Genomic DNA, 18,346 nt, shown 5'->3' with positions numbered 1-18,346 from the left:
GCACTGCTTATTTAGGCTTCATTCCTACTGCACGAAATCAGGTGTGCGTCACAGCTACTTTAAGCAGTTGAAAGCAGTTCATATTGTACTTACTGCTGATTGTTGATTGCAGTTTGGTGCTGGTGGTGTTGGTGTTGCTGCTGCTGTTGTTGTTGTTGCTGCTGTTGTTGAAACAGCACGGGCTGGTGTTGGTGTGCTTGGAAACTCATGTTGTCGTAGTAAGTGCTTGCCTGCGTCTTGGGATCATAGAAGTTCGCGGGCCCGTTGATAGGTGGCGCCTCAAATTCTCCAACGTGATGGTGTTGTTGCTGCTGCTGCTGTTGTTGTTGTTGGTGATTCAAGTACGCAGCATTGCCGCCATTCACATCGTTGTAGTTGTAGTAGAACTGTTGTTGTTGCTGCTGCTGCTGCTGCTCGTGCTGGTGTTGTTGAGTGTTTGGATGGAAATTGACGCCGGCGCTGGGTTTGGGACTTAGATATTCGCCGTGCAGCTGTTGCTGCAGCTTGTGTGGATTGTGGTGTGGCGATGCGGCGAATTCAATATCGTATTTGCCGTAATAGTCTTGACCTGGCGTTTGTTGTTGTTGTTGCTGCTGCTGTTGTTGTTGTTGCACGTGCAACTGCAACGGTTGTAGTTGTTGCTTTGCATTGGCGTTGGGATAATAACCGGGGAAGTACGGATTGGGTCCGGCCACAGTATTTTCGCTCGCAATGGCATTTGGATTGGGTTGTGGCTGGAAACGCTTCTTGCCTTTGCCAATGGGCGTGGCAGTTGTCGCTTGACTGTGATGCGATGAGGCGTCGGAGTCGCGCCGAAAGCTGCTCAGACTGCTGCCACCACCACCACCAACACCAGCGCCGCTGCCGCCACCGGACGCAGACAATGCCGTCGGAGTGTCGTAGCCAAAGGGTGAGGCCTTGGATGAGGTGGAAACCGCTTCCTTTTTGATGACCTATTCACATATTTGGTTGAGAAACTGTTTCATTTTTAGATTTGTGGATTAAACACTCACCTGGCTGTCATCTTTCTTTTTCACCTTGATGGGACTCTCTTCCAGATCCTCGTCCAGACTGACGCTGGACGCCACACTCGAGTCGGCGCTGATTACATTGGAGGCGGATACGGTGCTGCTGCCGAGCAGGTTTGAAGAGATGCCCGTTTCTAGCGAGGAATTGGGTGTGACTGCGATAGACAGAGACGACGATTTAGTTAAGAAACCGTCATGGCTGCTAAAAGTCTTCCATCTACTTACGACTTCCTGCACTCGGATTGTTGTTGGTGGCGCTGGGCGTATTGTTGTTGTGTCCCCGTGAGTTCGAAGTCGAGTCCGGTATATCATCGGAAGGCAGTTCGCAACCTTGACACGATTTCTTCGAATTGGAGTCTGTTTCGTGCAAAGCAGAGGGAATCAAAATTGATGGTTTGTTTTTGTTTTATTTTTAGGTTTTTGCTTTTATAACGAAAAGGCATCGAGTCGAAGGAATCGCAAAGGGGTTAGCGGCTCAATGCTCGAGTTGGGCCGCCACTTTGACAATGATTGATAGACTTCAGCGTTCCTCACTTATGGCTTAAGGTTTCTAAAAGTAAAAGTGGAACGTATCTTCCGCTTCTGCCTGTACCAGAACTCTCGCCTATCTACAAGTATATGCTATATTGTTTGTGAGAGTGCTGATTTTGAAAGTGAATTGTATAGTTTGAGATGATGCTGCTATTACTTGTTGACTCTAATGGTGATTTGGATGGAGACAGGGGTAGTTAAGGACTAATACAAGCACTCTGAGGGTTTGAGGGAAACTTAAATCTACTGTTCTGACAATCTAGCCTCGGGGTCACCAAATCATATTTTAAAGTAAATGTTGTATTTATATGTAGAAATGCAAGAAATAAAATACTTTCTTAAAGCTTTATTGTTGTTTCTTGTTAAAAATAAATGATTATCAAATTAAATGTAGAAATTTAAGGCCGTCATTTCTTTCTTGAAGATTTATTATTTATTTCTTTTTAAATAAAAGAAATTAAATTGTTAGCCTTTTAGAGAACTGCTATATAAGCTTTCTAACTTTATAAACTTTAAATAGATTCAGAAAAAGCACTCGGAAACCTTACAAATAAATCGAAGAGTGCAAGTCTAATTCAAGAAATAAGCTTTTGTCTAAGCCTCACACTAATAGCCTTAGTTTTAGATAAAAATGAAATATATTTTTGCACTTACTACTATCGGACTGATCATCGTCACCTTTTAGGCTGTCTTTGTTGTCCTCGTCGTCTGTTTTGGAGAGCGTTTGTCGTTTGTGTTTCATGCGACGATTCTGAAACCAAACTTTTACCTGAAAGGAGAGCGCAAAAGAAAACACCTCAGTCGAGTGTCGGCTTCGAGTGTCGAGTGCCATTGGAGGCATGTTGGTGTGCAATTAAAATGAAAACAAACAGGTTCGGTGCATCTTGTGTCTGTCTACCTTTGCAGAATGCAATTTGTCAGAAGTAATGAAATTTTTCCACCTTTACCAGCTGCTGTGCTGGCATGCCAGCCAACCCGACAGCCAACTAAAGGGTGCCACCACTTTGCCTCGACAGTGAGTTGAAATTTATTTGCACAGCAACACCAGCTATATTGACGGCTGTATTGAATTTAAGCTGGATAACTGGATGGGGAATGGTGGATGGGGAATGGGGGAGGAGGAGGACTACTCACCTGTCGCTCGGTCAGATCTAAGCTGGCTGCAATTTCAATTCTTCTGGGGCGGCATAAATATTTATTGAAATGGAATTCCTTCTCCAGCTCCAGCAGCTGTGTGTTGGTGTATGCGGTTCGAAGACGTCGGGGCAGGCCGTTTTCTGGAACGAATTCAGCTGCAATTGAAAATTGCATTTCTTCCTGCTTGAGTAAATGTGAATTTGAAAATGGCAGAGCGCCCTGTTGTGCTGTGTTGTGTTCTGTTGTGTAGTGTTGTGCTGCTTAACACACATTGCATTCGTTTGTGGGATTCGGGGCGTTACACACTATGGGAGTACACTCCTTTCAACAACTACTACTAGTATGTAGATGAGCGTCTTGAGCTACGCACTTGGCTCGCAACTGAAAGCCATTTGAAAATCTATGCATCTGGTGTATGCAGTCGGCTGCGTTCTGAGCTTCGCAATCAATCCATCAGCTCAAGCTCGTCACCGGGCATAACTAATTCAGGAAGCGAAAAATTGTATTCCCTCTGCTCCGAAATTGCAGCTGCGCATCAATCTGAGATACAAGCACTCGCATCTTGTAAGTTTGGCTCGCAACGCTCAACGCTTGGAATGCGCGACGCGCTCAGCTTGAAGTCTGAAGCGCGTTAAGTAATTAACAAAAATCTAATCAATCAATCACAGCGTGTAGGGCTACTGTTTCCACGGCTCTCCAAACGACCAAGTGTGTTGTGAGCACTCGCGGTACTTCATTTAAATGCGAGTGTGTACTCTGAATCGATGTGGAAAGGTAGCAGCTCTGAATACTCTACGATGGATGGTAGTTGGCTTAGTTTAAGAGTTGGAATGAACAAATCAATTAGCATTTGCTTACAAATATGAATGTATACGATAAGTAAGAAAACTTAGGATAGGTACAAGGCAATACTCTGTTGTTGGATATATTTTTTACCATGAGAAGGAAGCTTTTCAAAATTCAAAATATGTAATAATTATCAAGCTTCATTTGAATTCCCTTAAAGAATGAGGAAACTAAATTTGTAAATACACCCACATCCGCATAACAATCGTGTTAATCGGTTTTAAAAGTCGGAGACAAAACTTTTGAAGTTGAATATTTTGGTCCAACTCCTCCCCAAGCAAAGTGCTTAGAATGGCGAAATTCGTAGCGCTATAGCGGCTAGTTCCTGAAAGAACCCTGGAACCCTTGGTAACTACACTAGCCCTCGCTTAACACGAACACTTTTAATACGAATTCGGTCTAACACGATTACAAATTGCTACCTTTTCTATTTTGACACGATGAAAAACCTCGTTCTTACACGATTGCCAAAATCGATTTGAATAAACGATTTTATGTTTTTGAAACTAATAAATTTGAACAGTAAATCTATTTTGTATGAATTTTTCGTCGTTTTCGGAACCCCCCCTTATTTTGTATGGAGTACATGGCTCGTTTAACACTATTTCGCTGAACACGACGTTTTCAAGGGGATTACCCCCGTGTTAAGCGAGGGCTAGGTGTAATCCTATTTTCAACGATTCCAACCAGCTTCTAGTCTTATTATTGTGATCAGTTGTGAATGGCGACAGAAAGAGCTATCAGCCCAGCGCTTAAATTCTTCTAGTAGTAGCTGTTTCTTCCGTCTACTACTATGTGAGCAAGTTGCCTGCTTCCAGTCAGAATAATTCTCTTTGACGGAAGGGGGCCTATTTGGCTCGGTCTCTAAATCCCCACTCAGGTACGCCAACTTTGCGATTGGGGTCTCATCTTGCCTTCAAGGGAATGAAAAATTCACCACATTATAATACGTTGGTAATGAACTGAGAAAATGCAATGCTATTTGAATTGTTCATTTTATATGGAAAATTCGGGAAATTAATTTTGTTGTAATTCGTTTTCAAGTGATATTAAGTGTCGGGGTCACCAAAACATAATCGTTTCCTTAAGTTGTGACTTTAGTGTTAGTATTTGGAGCCCGAGATAAAGAATTCACTATATGACTACTACTAACAAATAGCTCCATAAAAAGTTCCTGAGATAGCTAAAACGGAATAATTGTGGGGAATAACAGATCGACTATTTTACCCAAAGATGGAACTAAAAGACTTTTTGAGTACCAAACTAGGAATGTAGTCTGTTTCAGGAGAGTATTAGGTTTATAAAGAATTCATGCTGGAAACTTAAAATAATTAAAAATAATGATATGAGAGATAAGGTTCAAGTATAAAAATTTAAAGAAAGCTCGTTACTTTTAAATGATTCTGTTCAATTTACTTATATTTGTAAAAAAAAAAAACTGTAAAATAACTCTCAAGGTATGGGTTGTATTAATAGCTAGTATTAGTAACCCACTTTTAACCGCAATCGGGTGTTCAATAAAAGCGCTTTATTGAGAAGGAAGTACACGCAGTAGCTAATAACATCTAATCAACTATGGAAGCGACATACTTAGCTTATATAATAATATATTATAGAGATTATAAGTGACTAATTATTATTTTGAAAAGAGAAACAATAAGGCGCCAAATGAGGTCAGAGTGAGGGACTGTTCCGCAGAACTGCAGGGAAATGTGTTGAGAAAGTGCAGACTATAAATTGAACAATCGAAAGACTTAGTAAAATCTTTATACAAGAATATTTCTCATATTATTACGGAGACATAATTGATCACAACAGTATATGAATGACTTTTCCTTTCTTTTTGTTGCTGTTGGATAATATTTTCATTTGTGTATACAATATAATCTCTGGTATATTATGGCATATCAGTTGCCTAACAATATCAGTTATTTTCTCCCTAACCTTCACAGCTTAGTTTGTCATTTATTTGCGCAAAACTTTTGAACACTTCAATGGACGCGAAAATCAAAAAATTGAAAAAAAAAGAAGAAGCAAAAATGTAACGCAGAATGCCATAAAATTGTCAAAAATAGCGCGCATATCATTGTCGAGAAGTGTGCATTTTATTTTGGCGCACCTTATTTGCATTTATGCGATGGAATTTCAGCACAAATTTCCACTCGAATGGGCGGCGTAAACAGGAGACTCTTTCTTGGTCGCTTGGTCCTTTGCCGCCAAATGGCAGCCAGACATAGACACTGATTGAATTACAGATGCGAGTTCCTTCATCAATACTCGCAAAGCGGATGCCATAAACACCACCTGGTGGGGATGCACACACACAGACACAGACCCAGTCAGGTCGAGCACGTCGCAACCCATTTCCCCAATAAGTGGTTGGTTGTGGGCGACGGTGCGTGGCACGGTACTTGCAAAGAGTGGCAGATACGGGCGAGAGCATAAATTTCGCACAAAAGTTGCAACCAAACTGTTTACGACCGACTCGAACGAGCGAAGCAAAGAGGGAAGGGGAGGGGAGGGGCGGGAGCCGGGAGCGCTCGAAAACTGAAAAGTAAAGTGCACAAAAGCAGAAAATATGATTTCCTTTTTGGCGACGACGAGCAAAAAGATAATTTTCTAAAACCGAGCGGCATGTAAGCGAGTCCTTGCAGTCCTTGGATGAGTGGAGAAGTGTGTTGATGGGGGTTGGGGGGCTAGGGGGCGTTGTCACATTTCCCGCAAAGATTCAGCAAATGGAATAAACGAACGAACCGAAGTCGAGCCTGGGACTGCAATTTCTGCAGGCTGGTCAGAACGAAATCCAAAACTACACGACAGCTGCTGCTGGAGGTGGCTGGAAATTACGAAATGAATTTTGTTTGTCATTGCTGCAGGAAGAAGGATGCGCAGGAGAGCGCAGGCTGGAGGACGAGAGGCATTGGAAATGTCATCAGCATGGATGAAATGCCGGAAAAGTCAAAATGAAACTTATCAGCAACAACTACAAAACGATACTTTGTGCTGCAGCTGCTTTCAGCATTCAGACATACATAAATTCAGTTGCCCTTCTTAGGCGAACATAAATTTATGCTAGTACTGCCACGTACATACATACTTGTACATATGTATGTATATGTGACAAGCAAAATAAAATTAATTTCCACACACCAGCACCCACACGGACTCAGGAAACTTTCGCAATGATTTACAGCACTTGAAACACACTTATTAACTGCGCCAACAGCATAATTTACATGTTAACACTTAAACGCACTCGTGCCTCCAGACCGGTCCAGTCTCAGGTCCAGCTCCAAGTCCAGCCACCAACTGGCCAGCCCGACCAGCCCGACCAGCCCGAACGACCGACCGATCCACCTTCTTCCCTGCACTTGTGCAGTCCCACTTTTTTTCGAGCCAACTATGGGCATTTATTTATGCATGTGTTAAGCATTTGGGCCAAAAACAAAAAGGAAAAAACAAAAAAAAAAAAACAACAACAAAAATTGCTTGCCTCAGGCACATTCAACGCATTTGCTGCCCGCGTTGCAAATTAAAATGAGCGTAAATTCTGCAACAATTGCAAAATGGTTGCCTTATTTTTTGCACACCAACAGCTAGAAATCATAAAATTAATAATGCTGTTTAAAAATATGAAGGTGGGTGTGTATTTTCAAAAGATGCAGTCAAAGAAATTATTTCAAATATCTTGCAAATGGTGTTTTAACAGGACGTGTAGTGCAGCTTTCAGATATCGGTATTTGTAAGCGATAAGTTTGGCATTTTTATCATTGAATGACAGGCAATATAACAAAAGAAATATAAATACTTGAATGGTCAAGTTGTAAGAGACTGGTTCAGTATATGATGTGAAGCTTCAATAGCGACTATGGACTCTGTATTCCTAGAAGATAACGCCAGACAACCACTAGCAGTTGTAACTAAGGAGTGTTCTTATAAAACTTACAAAATAATGATAATTTTTTTTTATTTTATTTATTCACTCACAATACTTGTATAATGATTAATTTAGAGTTTTCCTCTACAACTTAACTAATAATCATTATTTTTGAGCAAAAAAACAATACTCATAAAATAATGATGATTCTTTAAGTTTTATTTGTTTTTAACAAAAATAAAGCTTTTTGTAATTCTGACTGCCTTTTTCATAGGCAATAAGGACAACATTTATAAATATATTTAAATAAAATATAGATATAAATATAAATATTCAATATATCCTTAAACATGAATAATAATAGTAATAAGACGAACCCCTATACTTGTACTACAGTTTTGGGCTAAAAACACCCTTAAACCAAAAATTTTACAGTTTTATTTTTGATCAAAAACATAAGGATTATTAATTAAGTTGTAAAGTAAAACTCAAAATTAATCATTAAAGTTTGACAGAATGAATAAACATTCAAAATGTTTTAATCATGTCGAAAAAGCATAGATAGTCCTAAAAGGATATTGGTAAACTCTTTGCATTCTCAATGTTATTATGAGAGCATAATTTTTCGTTTTAACAAAAATTATTTGCGGAAGTGCTCAAGGTTAGTGAATTTCTATATTTGTAAACGTGTATTGTTAAGGTGCTTAACCTGTAGGCACGGATTCAATGCTTAAATTAAACATAAAAAAAAAAATTATTTACGGACCCTGATTGTACTATAACTCTCAGAACGAACACTGAAGTCGCCTTCGGTCAACTAGACGCCCAATTATGAGACAGAATAGTTGAAATTTTCGAAAAAGAAATTAATTTGTAAAGAGCTTCTAGCATTCTTCTTTCTTATGAAAAGATTTTGTATCTGCATTGGATAAATTAACATTTTAAGCTGATAATGATATGAAAATGCTTTAAAAATATAAATACATATACATACATACATATATATCTAAAAAGCTGCATAATTTTCCAACAATTGAAAAGTATTTCAAATTTATTGAAGCAATAGGAAGTGCTCTTAATAAAAAACTAGACAATAAAATAATTATATGTGCATTGCATAAAAAGACAAAAAATTAAGTTTCAAGGAATTCTTTTTATATTAAAAAACCAATTGTTTTTCGACACCCCATAGAAAATAATTCTATGTGCAAAATAAGGAAATACCTACAAATATGTACTAAAATATTGTGTAAAAATCCACTAAGAACTTAAATATTGTGAACATTTTTAGTATGTTATACAATTTCCATTTTGCTTCTTTAGAATTCACAAATTTCTTAATGTGACCGATTCAATAAATAAATTAATTAATTGCTAAGCTGTTTTTGAGTGTATGTATATGCAAATATTTTAGCAGAGAGTATGGTCCACAGATCCACAAAAAACTGCATATCAAAAGGGAAAGTACCGACGAAGGCAGTTTTCGGACATATAATTCTTTTTACAGGGTTACACATTTTTATAAAAATGTAACAGATGTTTCAAATTAGACAAGTATTGCATATATAATTAGGTTGATAAGGTTTTATAACCTGTACTCTTTATTATTAACTAATAAAATTTATAGATACACACCAATTGATGAGCCAATTTTTTTTGGAATAAATGAAGGTTGATGGTTGCATTAAAAAAACCCACAATCTCTTTATGAAACGCCGCTTATAGCTAGTATTGTGCCGGGACATTTCCTTATATTTCAGAGGTCGCAAGAGCTCTGCTTAGAATCAATTTCTTTTCGCGCAGTGCACTGATTATGAGCGCGAACTGTGCTTAAGTCATCCCCAGAAGGCAGCATGAGGAATGTGCTCGTGTAAGAGTATATCTATCTATCTATTTGCCTAATGCCCACGTGCCTTTTTAGTTAACCACTTACACATGTTGGGGATGTCAAGGATGTGTGGCTGCTGTTCGCACATTAAGGACATTTGTGGCGAGTGTGTGGACACGTGAATGGGACAGCAGCGGTCAACAAAGTCGCAAGTGGACACACAATTTGAGGCTAGACCGACCTTTTCGAGGCTAACAAATGCCAGAAGAACAAACACGAAGACCAAAGGTGCCCCTCACCCAAAAAATGACCTCAATTTATCTTCTAAATTTTGCGTCTAGCAACAAGGCAGAGATAGAGGCAGAAGCAGATCGGCCAGTTACAGAGTCCAGTGTGGCTTAAATTATGTGTGCGTTCGTGGCATTTGTGGTGGCTTGGTAACAAGTCTAAGCCAAACGGGGAAATAAATATAAATTTTGAACTAGCAGTCGAAACTTTAAGACTGAAACGGCAAGGCTGTGACAAATTCAATCAAATACCCTTACAATACCCTTACGGCGTGTCGGAAGCAAAGCTTATATGCTCGACTACCTCTTCAGCTCCAGCTACTCCAAACAGCATTATATCGGAGGCGAGTGTACAAATTTTCATTGAAGCGGAGCTACAGACCTATTCTAGACGAATGCCGAGCAAATACATCATTAATCATTCACGAAGAAGACAACGACGGCGACGATGGAGCTCGAGAAAAAGTCAATTTCCTTTGAAAATATTTTGTATCTGCGTTCAGTTGATGTGCGATTAGGAAAACAAACATCTTAAAGCTGATGATGATATGAATATATGATATATGCATTCAAAATATAAATAAATACATATATAACTAAAAAAGTGCATCATTTTTTAAATATTGAAAAGTATACTCAATTTTTGTAGAAAGAAGTGCTTTTAATAAACAAATAAATAAACATTTGTCAAGTTAAATGGAAACTAAAGTCAGTGAACATTTTTTAGTGGCAATATATTATATATACAAATTTTTTGATGAAAAAACTATAAAAGTTTGTCAAAAATATCAACATTTTTTTTTGAATAATAACATTGAATAGAAAGCGGAAAAGGTTTAAATCACAAATGAATTCAGTAATTCATTGAATTGATTGAACGGCTAGCTTCGAGAGATGGAATCTGTTAGCTAAAGAATTAACTTAGCCCAAGCCCTTAGCTTAAGCTTTGAGACTAAACACTTTTCTCATTTACCAATAAACTTGCCTTCAAATTCTAATAAGTTGAAATCTTCGCTTAAAACTATAAGTATTTATTTCGAACAAATGACATCGAGGCATAAAAAAACAAACAAAAGATTCAATTCCAAGATGGATTAAGGTACTTCAATTTATTGCTATAAAAAATACAAACATATTAAAAAATATGTTAAAATATTAATCAGCATAAAAGTTTTGAAACATTGAACAGATTGTAAGCTTTATTTTATGTTGAACAGAGAACACGAAATGCAGTTAAAATTATTTTAATGCCGTATCGGGAGAGGCATTTACTTTTGCTATAAATTCTTATTTATAAGGCTTTTTTTTAGTGTACCCTCAGTGCGTTGTAGGCCCAAGCTTGTTCTAAGCTCTCATCACAAGTGCTGACCAATCAGCACGGCAGGACATCCAGCTCCTTGAGTGGCTGCTGATGACATCTGAAGGAGTTGTAATCCCCCGCAGTGAAAAGGCAGCCTGAGATGATGTCTTCAATCATTTAATTGCGGGCTTGATTGACATTTATGCGAAAAGTGTACAACACTGTTGTCGGACTGAGCATTTGCTTTGGATTAGTTTTAATTAGCGGGGACGATGAAAGGGTTGCAGACCCAACGACAATGGGTTAACGAAAACCACCAACACTAGGGTAGGTTTTCCTAGCCATTGGCAATGGCAGTGGCAGTGGCAGGAGTTTCACTTTAATGCCATAACTCTGCTGCTATTGTCGAAGATAAATTAGAGAAATATATTTAATGACTTTTCACGACCAGCAAATGTCAACAAACCGAGCATTTAGGAAACACAGGCATCGACCAAAACAAAACTATGTCGTTGGCATTGCATGTTGATCCACAAACAGGACCCGCTCCCCTATCCCTCCACTCCCCTCTCTCGCACAAGGACCATAATGCTGAAGGTGTGAAAACTTTTGATTAATGATCAGCATTCGTATCGTCGAATTTGCATATTTAGAAGTAACACATTTTTGTGAGCATTTTGCTTGTTTATTTGTTTGTCTGGCTAAAAATAGAGTTCTAACATTTTTTTCCATTGGGTTCTTTGAATCATTCAGTCTAAGAAATGCCGATTATAATTTATATTTACCTTTTTGCATGACTCGAAACGACTCAAAAAAATTCGTTTTTAAGCTTCGATTAAATGCATTTATTTGATATCACAGATTCCTTAATCTGTTAGATTCTTTTTCTTAAAAGAAATGCGACATTAGCTTTAAAGTATAATAAAATAAGGTTCCCTATATATTAGTCGTCATACTATTCCACCTATAAGCAGGATAGTTATATTCTTTCGATTTCGATTAGCACTTTGACAGATGATAGACCGTTCTACATAGAATAGCGTTACAGTCAAAATAAAATGCTTTTCTAAATCATTTATTTATATATAAATTTTTGCATGACCAGATTCCTTAATTTTGTAGATTCTTTTAAGGTGTTCTTTTAAGGAATGCAATATTAGTTTTAAAGTATAATAAAAGAGCTCCTTATATAATATCCGTCACACTATTTTACCAAGGAGCAGAATAATACCTTTGACTTCGATCAGCACTTCGCCAGATGATGGACTGTTCTACATCGAATAGAGTTTCAATCAAAATGAAAAGCTTTTTTTTTCAATGGAAATGAAATTGGCAGGTGAGGAATATTAGAAACGTACTATCCTGACATATGCATTCTCATCTTTTTTAAATAACTCAGCATAATCAAGACCTACTTTAATGATGTAACCGGAGCTGAAATTGCAAATAGTGGGACTATATCTATTGTCTGACCAATATTGTAACTATATTTCCGTTTGCGATATAATTGACTGTTTGGAAGAATTTAGCGTTTCGAAAACATTGCTTCAAATGTATTCTAGAAATATTAAGAAGAAAATAATCTATTTTTTCCAATCAATTTCCAAGATGAACAATATTCCAAGCTGTATTTATTGTGTCCTCCATTTTGTAGCCCAAGCGTATTGAAGTATTGGGAAGCTGTTGAAAGACTAGGAGCTTTGAGGAACAATATAGCATATAATTCAGATTGGTTGTAAACACATTAGAATTTTAAATTCCAATTGTGGTCGCTAAAATGAAGAATTATTTAGCTCTGTAATTTAATTTTTTTATATTAGGTACTGTAGGGCGTCGATATGGGCGTCGATTAAATATTTCCAAAATGGCGGCGTAAATGAAAAACGAACACTTTTTCTCTGATACGTCTATTCACCAAGTTTCTTCCTTTTAACTTTACTTTAACTTTACAAATTCCCAGTAAAGCGCTTACAAACCAATAAGACTATTAGGGAGAGAAGTTGCGCCGCGAGCAGCGCTCTGTTAACTAACAGACCGCTTACAGCTGTAATTAACAGCGCGCTGGTACATTAGAATATGTTTTCGGAAGCTTGTTTGTTCAGAAAAAAGAACGAGTTTTTATTATAAGTGAAAATTTTAGACTATACGGGAGTTTAACTAGAACTGGTACATGATTCTTTCATTTTTTCTTTAAAAAATTGAGAACCGAACCGCTGTGGAATTCTTTTACAAAAGATGGATATGGGAAGTGTACATTTCAGTCTTAAAAGTAAGACTGAAAATAAATCACTGAAGTTTTGTATTAGAGAAACAATTCGAAAGGGCAACAAGTGCTAGTTTTTGCTCATTTCAATAAATAACAAAATAAATGGTACTATAGTACAAAGGTTCCTCTCACTTTAATTTTAATTTTAATATTTAAGTCCAAGTGCGTTGCTTCTCCAGCAATTTGATTAAAATGTCATTAGGCTGCTTTTACGCAGAAAGTCTTTTGTACATACATACATGGTATGTATGTGTATATTTTTCCGTATTTTTCCAACACATTTTCAACGTTTTGCTTGTCAATCCGTTGTCGTTGCACAAACACAGAAACAGAAGCTTACGGCTTTATGTAAATATCTATAACAAATCGGCTTTAAAGCAGCTCCAAATTGAAAAACTTTCGGCTTGTCGTATACTGTATGTATGTGTATTATTTATATACTATGTACAAGTACATACTATATACGATTTCTATATACAGAGAGTCGCATGTGTCTATGGCAGATTGAAAGTCTGCCATGAAAATATGAAAGCTGTTTAAAAAGACACAAAGCGGGAAAGAAAGACAAAAATAAAAAGTTTTTCCAGCGCTTAAGCCTCCGCCCGACGAGCTGTCTCCGTGCCATCTACGGGTATACGAGTATGTGCCGGAGCTAGAGCCTCGGCTTTGGTGGCGGGCTGTCATTTTGGTCTGACGTTCAAATATGAAATCCATCAGGGATGCTAAGAGCTGTCAATCAAAATCAGCGAGGGAAACTTTTTGCGCTCGAGAGCAGAGGAAAAAATTTACATTTCCCTTTCTGGCTGGCTGGCTGGCTGGCTGGGAGGCTGGCATTTTCCAAGGGGGTTGCTGGATTATGTTTTGCAAGTCTCTCAGATTGAAAGCGAATTAAAAATGAAAATTAAAGCCTGTTCGTCAATGCAAAATTAATGTGTCATTTTATTTTATTCTTTTTTTATACCCTGTACCCGTAGGGTAAAAAGGGTATATTAGGTTTGTGCAAAGTATGTAACATACAGAAGGAAGCATCTCCGACCCCATAAAGTATATATATTCTGAATCAGCATGACGAGAGAAATCGATCTAGACATGTCCGTCCGTCCGTCCGTCTGTCCGTCTGTCCGTCTGTCCGTCTGTCCGTCTGGATGAACGCGAGGATCTCAGAAACTATAAAAGCTAGAATAACCAAAGTTGGCATCCAGATTCTCCTAGGTCCGAGAAAGGACGAGTTTATTTTATTTTTTTGAATTTTCCCCCCCTTCCCCCGCTACAGAATTTCGTCAATAGCGTCCACATTTCAAATGCTACCTAAACCAAACTTTGCACACATAATTTCTATATAATTGTCTACTGTTGTTCAAAATTTTATTCTATTCGGTCAATTCTAAGAAAAGTTATTAGCGAAACAAATTCTCGCCAGTACAACCCCCCCAAACTGCAGCAACAAGTTCGCTCTTCTTCTTCCTCTTTTTGCTGCTTTGGGCGCATATAACTCAGTGGCGGAAGTTTACCTGGGTACAGGGTATTACACTGTCGGGCTTGCTCGACTGTAGCGTTCTCTCTTGTTTTTTTTTGTAAATAATTTATTAATTTTCTTTCGCGTCACCTTTGAAATCAATTTCAAAGTAGAGCGTCCGCGACCGCAAATTCGTCAAATGACAACAATTCCGCACGCTCGCCATAAATTATGCGACTTTGATTTGAACGCTTCGATGCGATTACAAGGTGGTGGTGTCTGGAAGAGGCATTATGTTGGTTTCAAGCATGTCCGACTTATGGCGGCAGATGGAGCAGAAGAAGCTGAAAAAGCTGAAGAGTGAAGACTGACTTTTGACGAACTGCCGACTGCAGCTCGGCCATAAATCTCTGAAGGAAAAGCGCAGGCAGTGCTTTTTCGCAATGCCTAGCCATTGTTATGGCGGGCAACTTGAACTCGAAAAATGATTATTGCTGCCACATGAAAAATTGTTGTAAATTGTAAAGAAGCTGGCGAAGACAATGGGCCAACAACTGTGGCGGCTCGACTGAAGGCCATAGAAGAAGGAAAAATCAGCTTAAAATCGTTTGAAGTCGTCTGCCCGCAGTCCATGAATGAATGAATGAATTCATGTATGTGTATGTGTGTGTGTGTGTGTGTGTGTGTGTGTGTGTTGTAGGTTTGTTTGTAGGTGCGAGCGTACGAGCATACAATATTTTTTTATGATTAATCAATATTTTGTTTGAAATGCAACAAAAGCGTCGCCAGACCCGGCGGGCTGTTGCTGCCGCATTTCTTTCACCATTTGACAGATCAGCGCGCGCTGACAGCTTTGTGCTATTGTTGTTGTTGTTGTTGTTGCTGCTGCCATTATTATTGTTGTTGTTGCTGCCGCTGCCGCTGCTGCTGGTTTGCGTTAAGCAATGCTGAGCATAATTAATGATGCGGCTTTTGAATTTTTGGCGGCCTTTATTTGAGTTTTGTTTGTGATCGCATTGGTTTCACGCTACTCTCATTTTCTCCGTCTCCTCGTACTCGCCGCGATCGCAGCAAATTGTAAGGCCGATATCGCACCTCTAATAGCCGCGGCTACCGCTACTGTTTAATTTGCACGCTCCACAGCCAATGACTCGGGAAAATTTGGGCTTACAATGTAAATACTACTTGCCAGCATGGCAGCGACAGGTTCCTCTCGAAGTAAGTGCGGGATCTAGCTATGATTAGACAAATGCATGGATCGTAAAAAATTGGGTACTCGCAATAGTTCTCAAATTGGATTAAGTTCTGGTGAGTGAGTGGCCGACTGAGGTTGAGGTACACTTTTCTGTTGAACTGGTCCACCATTGTGGACACTATTTGTATGTTTTAAGCAACATTATGAAGCAACATTCTCCATCATTTTATACATATATATAGATGCCAATCCGAATGTATCCTTGAACCAATATATTCTTTCCTCGGAGTAACAGGAAAAACTAGCCGATATCATATCACAAGTTGCTTCTAAGTATTTGGTGGCCACCACTGGCAAGAGCCAGTTCCACCACAAAACACGACTATAAAATGCGTCTCCACTTCTGCAATGCCAACCAATGTTTGTTTGTTTTTTTTTTATCTAAAAGGAACACTTTATTTGGGACTAAAGCTGCCAATTTTTTTCTCCATAAGTATCTCCTTATTGCCTTAAGCATCTCAAATGTTATGTAGATATTTGAACGTCAAATTGTGGTTAATGTTTGTTTAAACTAAACATTGAAATGATTTTTTGTGCTGGTCATAGAAATAGGAATTGTCCTTGCCTACTAGTAGATTCAAATTCATCCAATTGTACATTCGATTATCCCACTATCTTATCCCACATTTTTAATCCTAAAGAAATCGTACGATTTTTGCTATGGAAAGTAATTTGCGAGATGAACCCTTTTAAATGGAGGCACTGTATAAACGATCAATCCCAAAACAGTGCTTTATAAACCACCATCATCGCATTAAATATATTAGAGGCTTATGATACTTAACCTACAAAAATTTCTAATCTAAAAACCCGATTTCTTGTGTTTACTCAAATATTTTTCGTAGTAGTCAATCCCTTAGACCAAATTTAAAGAGGCTGGCTTTGACAGTTGTAAAGAGGGGGTATCTTATAAAGTCGAAAACCTCGGAGCATTAACTTCATTAAAATCATTACAATCAATCAATCGATGTACAAGACGTTCTTGAGAAAAAACGTCATATCTTCCTTCTTTGTTGATTGTAATGAGGCAATTGTTTTTAGCATTGATTAAAACCAAATCAAGGAAACGAACTGAATTGTAGTCAATAAAATAGCTAATATTGAAATCGACTAATAAGCAAAGCAATTAAATTATTTAGCAGTTCAATAAAATGATTAAAAATAGCTTAAAATTACACATTTAGTAAAGATTTATGTTCTAAAGTAAGTTCAAAAGGACATTTTAATGTACTTTTTAAAACTTAAAATTGTCTTTGTACGTTCGTTATAATTTATAACTTATAAATTCTATTTATTCTATTTATATATTACAACAACAACAAATTCAATGATCCCTTTCATAAGTAGGCTCAATACAAATTGGACATTCCTGCCTTAGACGAACCGCAAAAACTACCTAAGTCGAGCGTGTTGCCGTCGAGGTCACAATTTCCTTTGGCGCTGCTTACAACAACAACAAAAATGCATTTTTTCTGCTCGATTTGATTTCCATTAAATAAGTTGTTAAATTGCAAGTAATACGCGCCTTGAGCTCAGCCAAAAACCAAAAACAGAAACAAAAACAAAATCAAAAATAAAAATGCCACATTCATTCGTTGTGGTGCAGCTTCAGGAATTAGATTTCCAGGGGGGATAAGAAAGCGACAAGTCATGGCCAAGTCTGCCGGCATTAACTAAGCGCCACCCGCTGCCGCTCAGCGTTGGAATTTGTGGGCCGGAGACTGCAGAGGAAATTGCCGCATTCCACGGCAACGGGAACGGCTCTGACCTGTGGCCGAGCAATGCGCATCACGACATTTCCGTGCCCGCAGCAAACATGAAAATATAGAAATACATACTACTACACCATACATATAAATAAAAATAAAAGTTATATGTACTCGCGATGGTGAGAAAAGCGAGGAAAAGCTTCAAGAACAAGAAGTACAAAAAGAGGAAAATGGCAGAAACTTTTGCTTGAAACAACGAAATAATGCCTCATTTTTTCTTATCGCGGCAATAAAGCAAAATAAACGCTTCATTTCCATTTGTCTCGCAAGAGAATCGCCCTCAGCCTCACCACGGCCACGGCCACAGCTTCAGTCGGAGCTGAGGAGTCGCAGCGTCACTGAGAAGGAGCAGGCGTTGGGCGGGCCACCCAAAGCGTTGCCAGACGGTCGGGGAAGTAGAAGCGGCGACGGCGACGGCTACGGCGGCTGTCCACATCAGAAGGTATGCGAAATGGTGCAAAAAAAATAGAAGAACAAAAAAGAAAAACCGTTTACACACGAAACGACGTTTTTGCTCTCTCTCCCTCTCTTTTTTCTGCTTTGGTAGTTGTTTTCTTGCTATTTTGCTCTGTTCTCTCTTTCTGTTTCGTCATTTCTTATGTGCCAGCAGCTTGCCGGTGATGTTGTCGTTGTTGTTGTTGTTCTTGAAGCGGCATTTTTATCGCCCGTAAGTTTTGTTTTAAACAAACCAGCAGAACCAGCAGAACTGGGGGAAGACTTTGCGGTTTCGCAACGATATTTATTGTGGAAAAACCAAAAGTCACTT

The 18,346-nt window shown here is 38.4% G+C and overlaps 1 protein-coding gene across 4 annotated transcripts in view; it reads right to left on the bottom strand.

Annotated features, from left to right (window-relative positions):
- LOC115623605 (homeotic protein proboscipedia) overlaps positions 1-18,346 on the bottom strand; it is a 54,073-nt gene that overhangs the window by 1,513 nt on the left and 34,214 nt on the right. For 2 of the 4 annotated variants that reach the window (XM_030518020.1, XM_030518019.1), the window contains 6 exons: positions 2,694-2,851; positions 2,214-2,328; positions 1,254-1,385; positions 1,014-1,183; positions 883-953; positions 94-828 (listed from right to left, as the gene is read on the bottom strand). In XM_030518020.1, the coding sequence (XP_030373880.1) occupies positions 94-828; positions 883-953; positions 1,014-1,183; positions 1,254-1,385; positions 2,214-2,328; positions 2,694-2,851 (1,381 nt within the window). The remainder of the gene's footprint in view (positions 1-93; positions 829-882; positions 954-1,013; positions 1,184-1,253; positions 1,386-2,213; positions 2,329-2,693; positions 2,852-18,346) is intronic. The other 2 variants (XM_030518022.1, XM_030518021.1) reach the window with 1 other exon arrangement.

Source organism: Scaptodrosophila lebanonensis, unplaced genomic scaffold (assembly GCF_003285725.1).
Source record: "Scaptodrosophila lebanonensis strain 11010-0011.00,11010-0021.00 unplaced genomic scaffold, SlebRS2 tig00000053-arrow-pilon, whole genome shotgun sequence".
In the NCBI taxonomy this organism is placed as follows: domain Eukaryota; kingdom Metazoa; phylum Arthropoda; class Insecta; order Diptera; family Drosophilidae; genus Scaptodrosophila; species Scaptodrosophila lebanonensis.
Note: the sequence above shows the minus strand (reverse complement) of the source record. Positions and strands in the feature narration are given on the sequence as shown.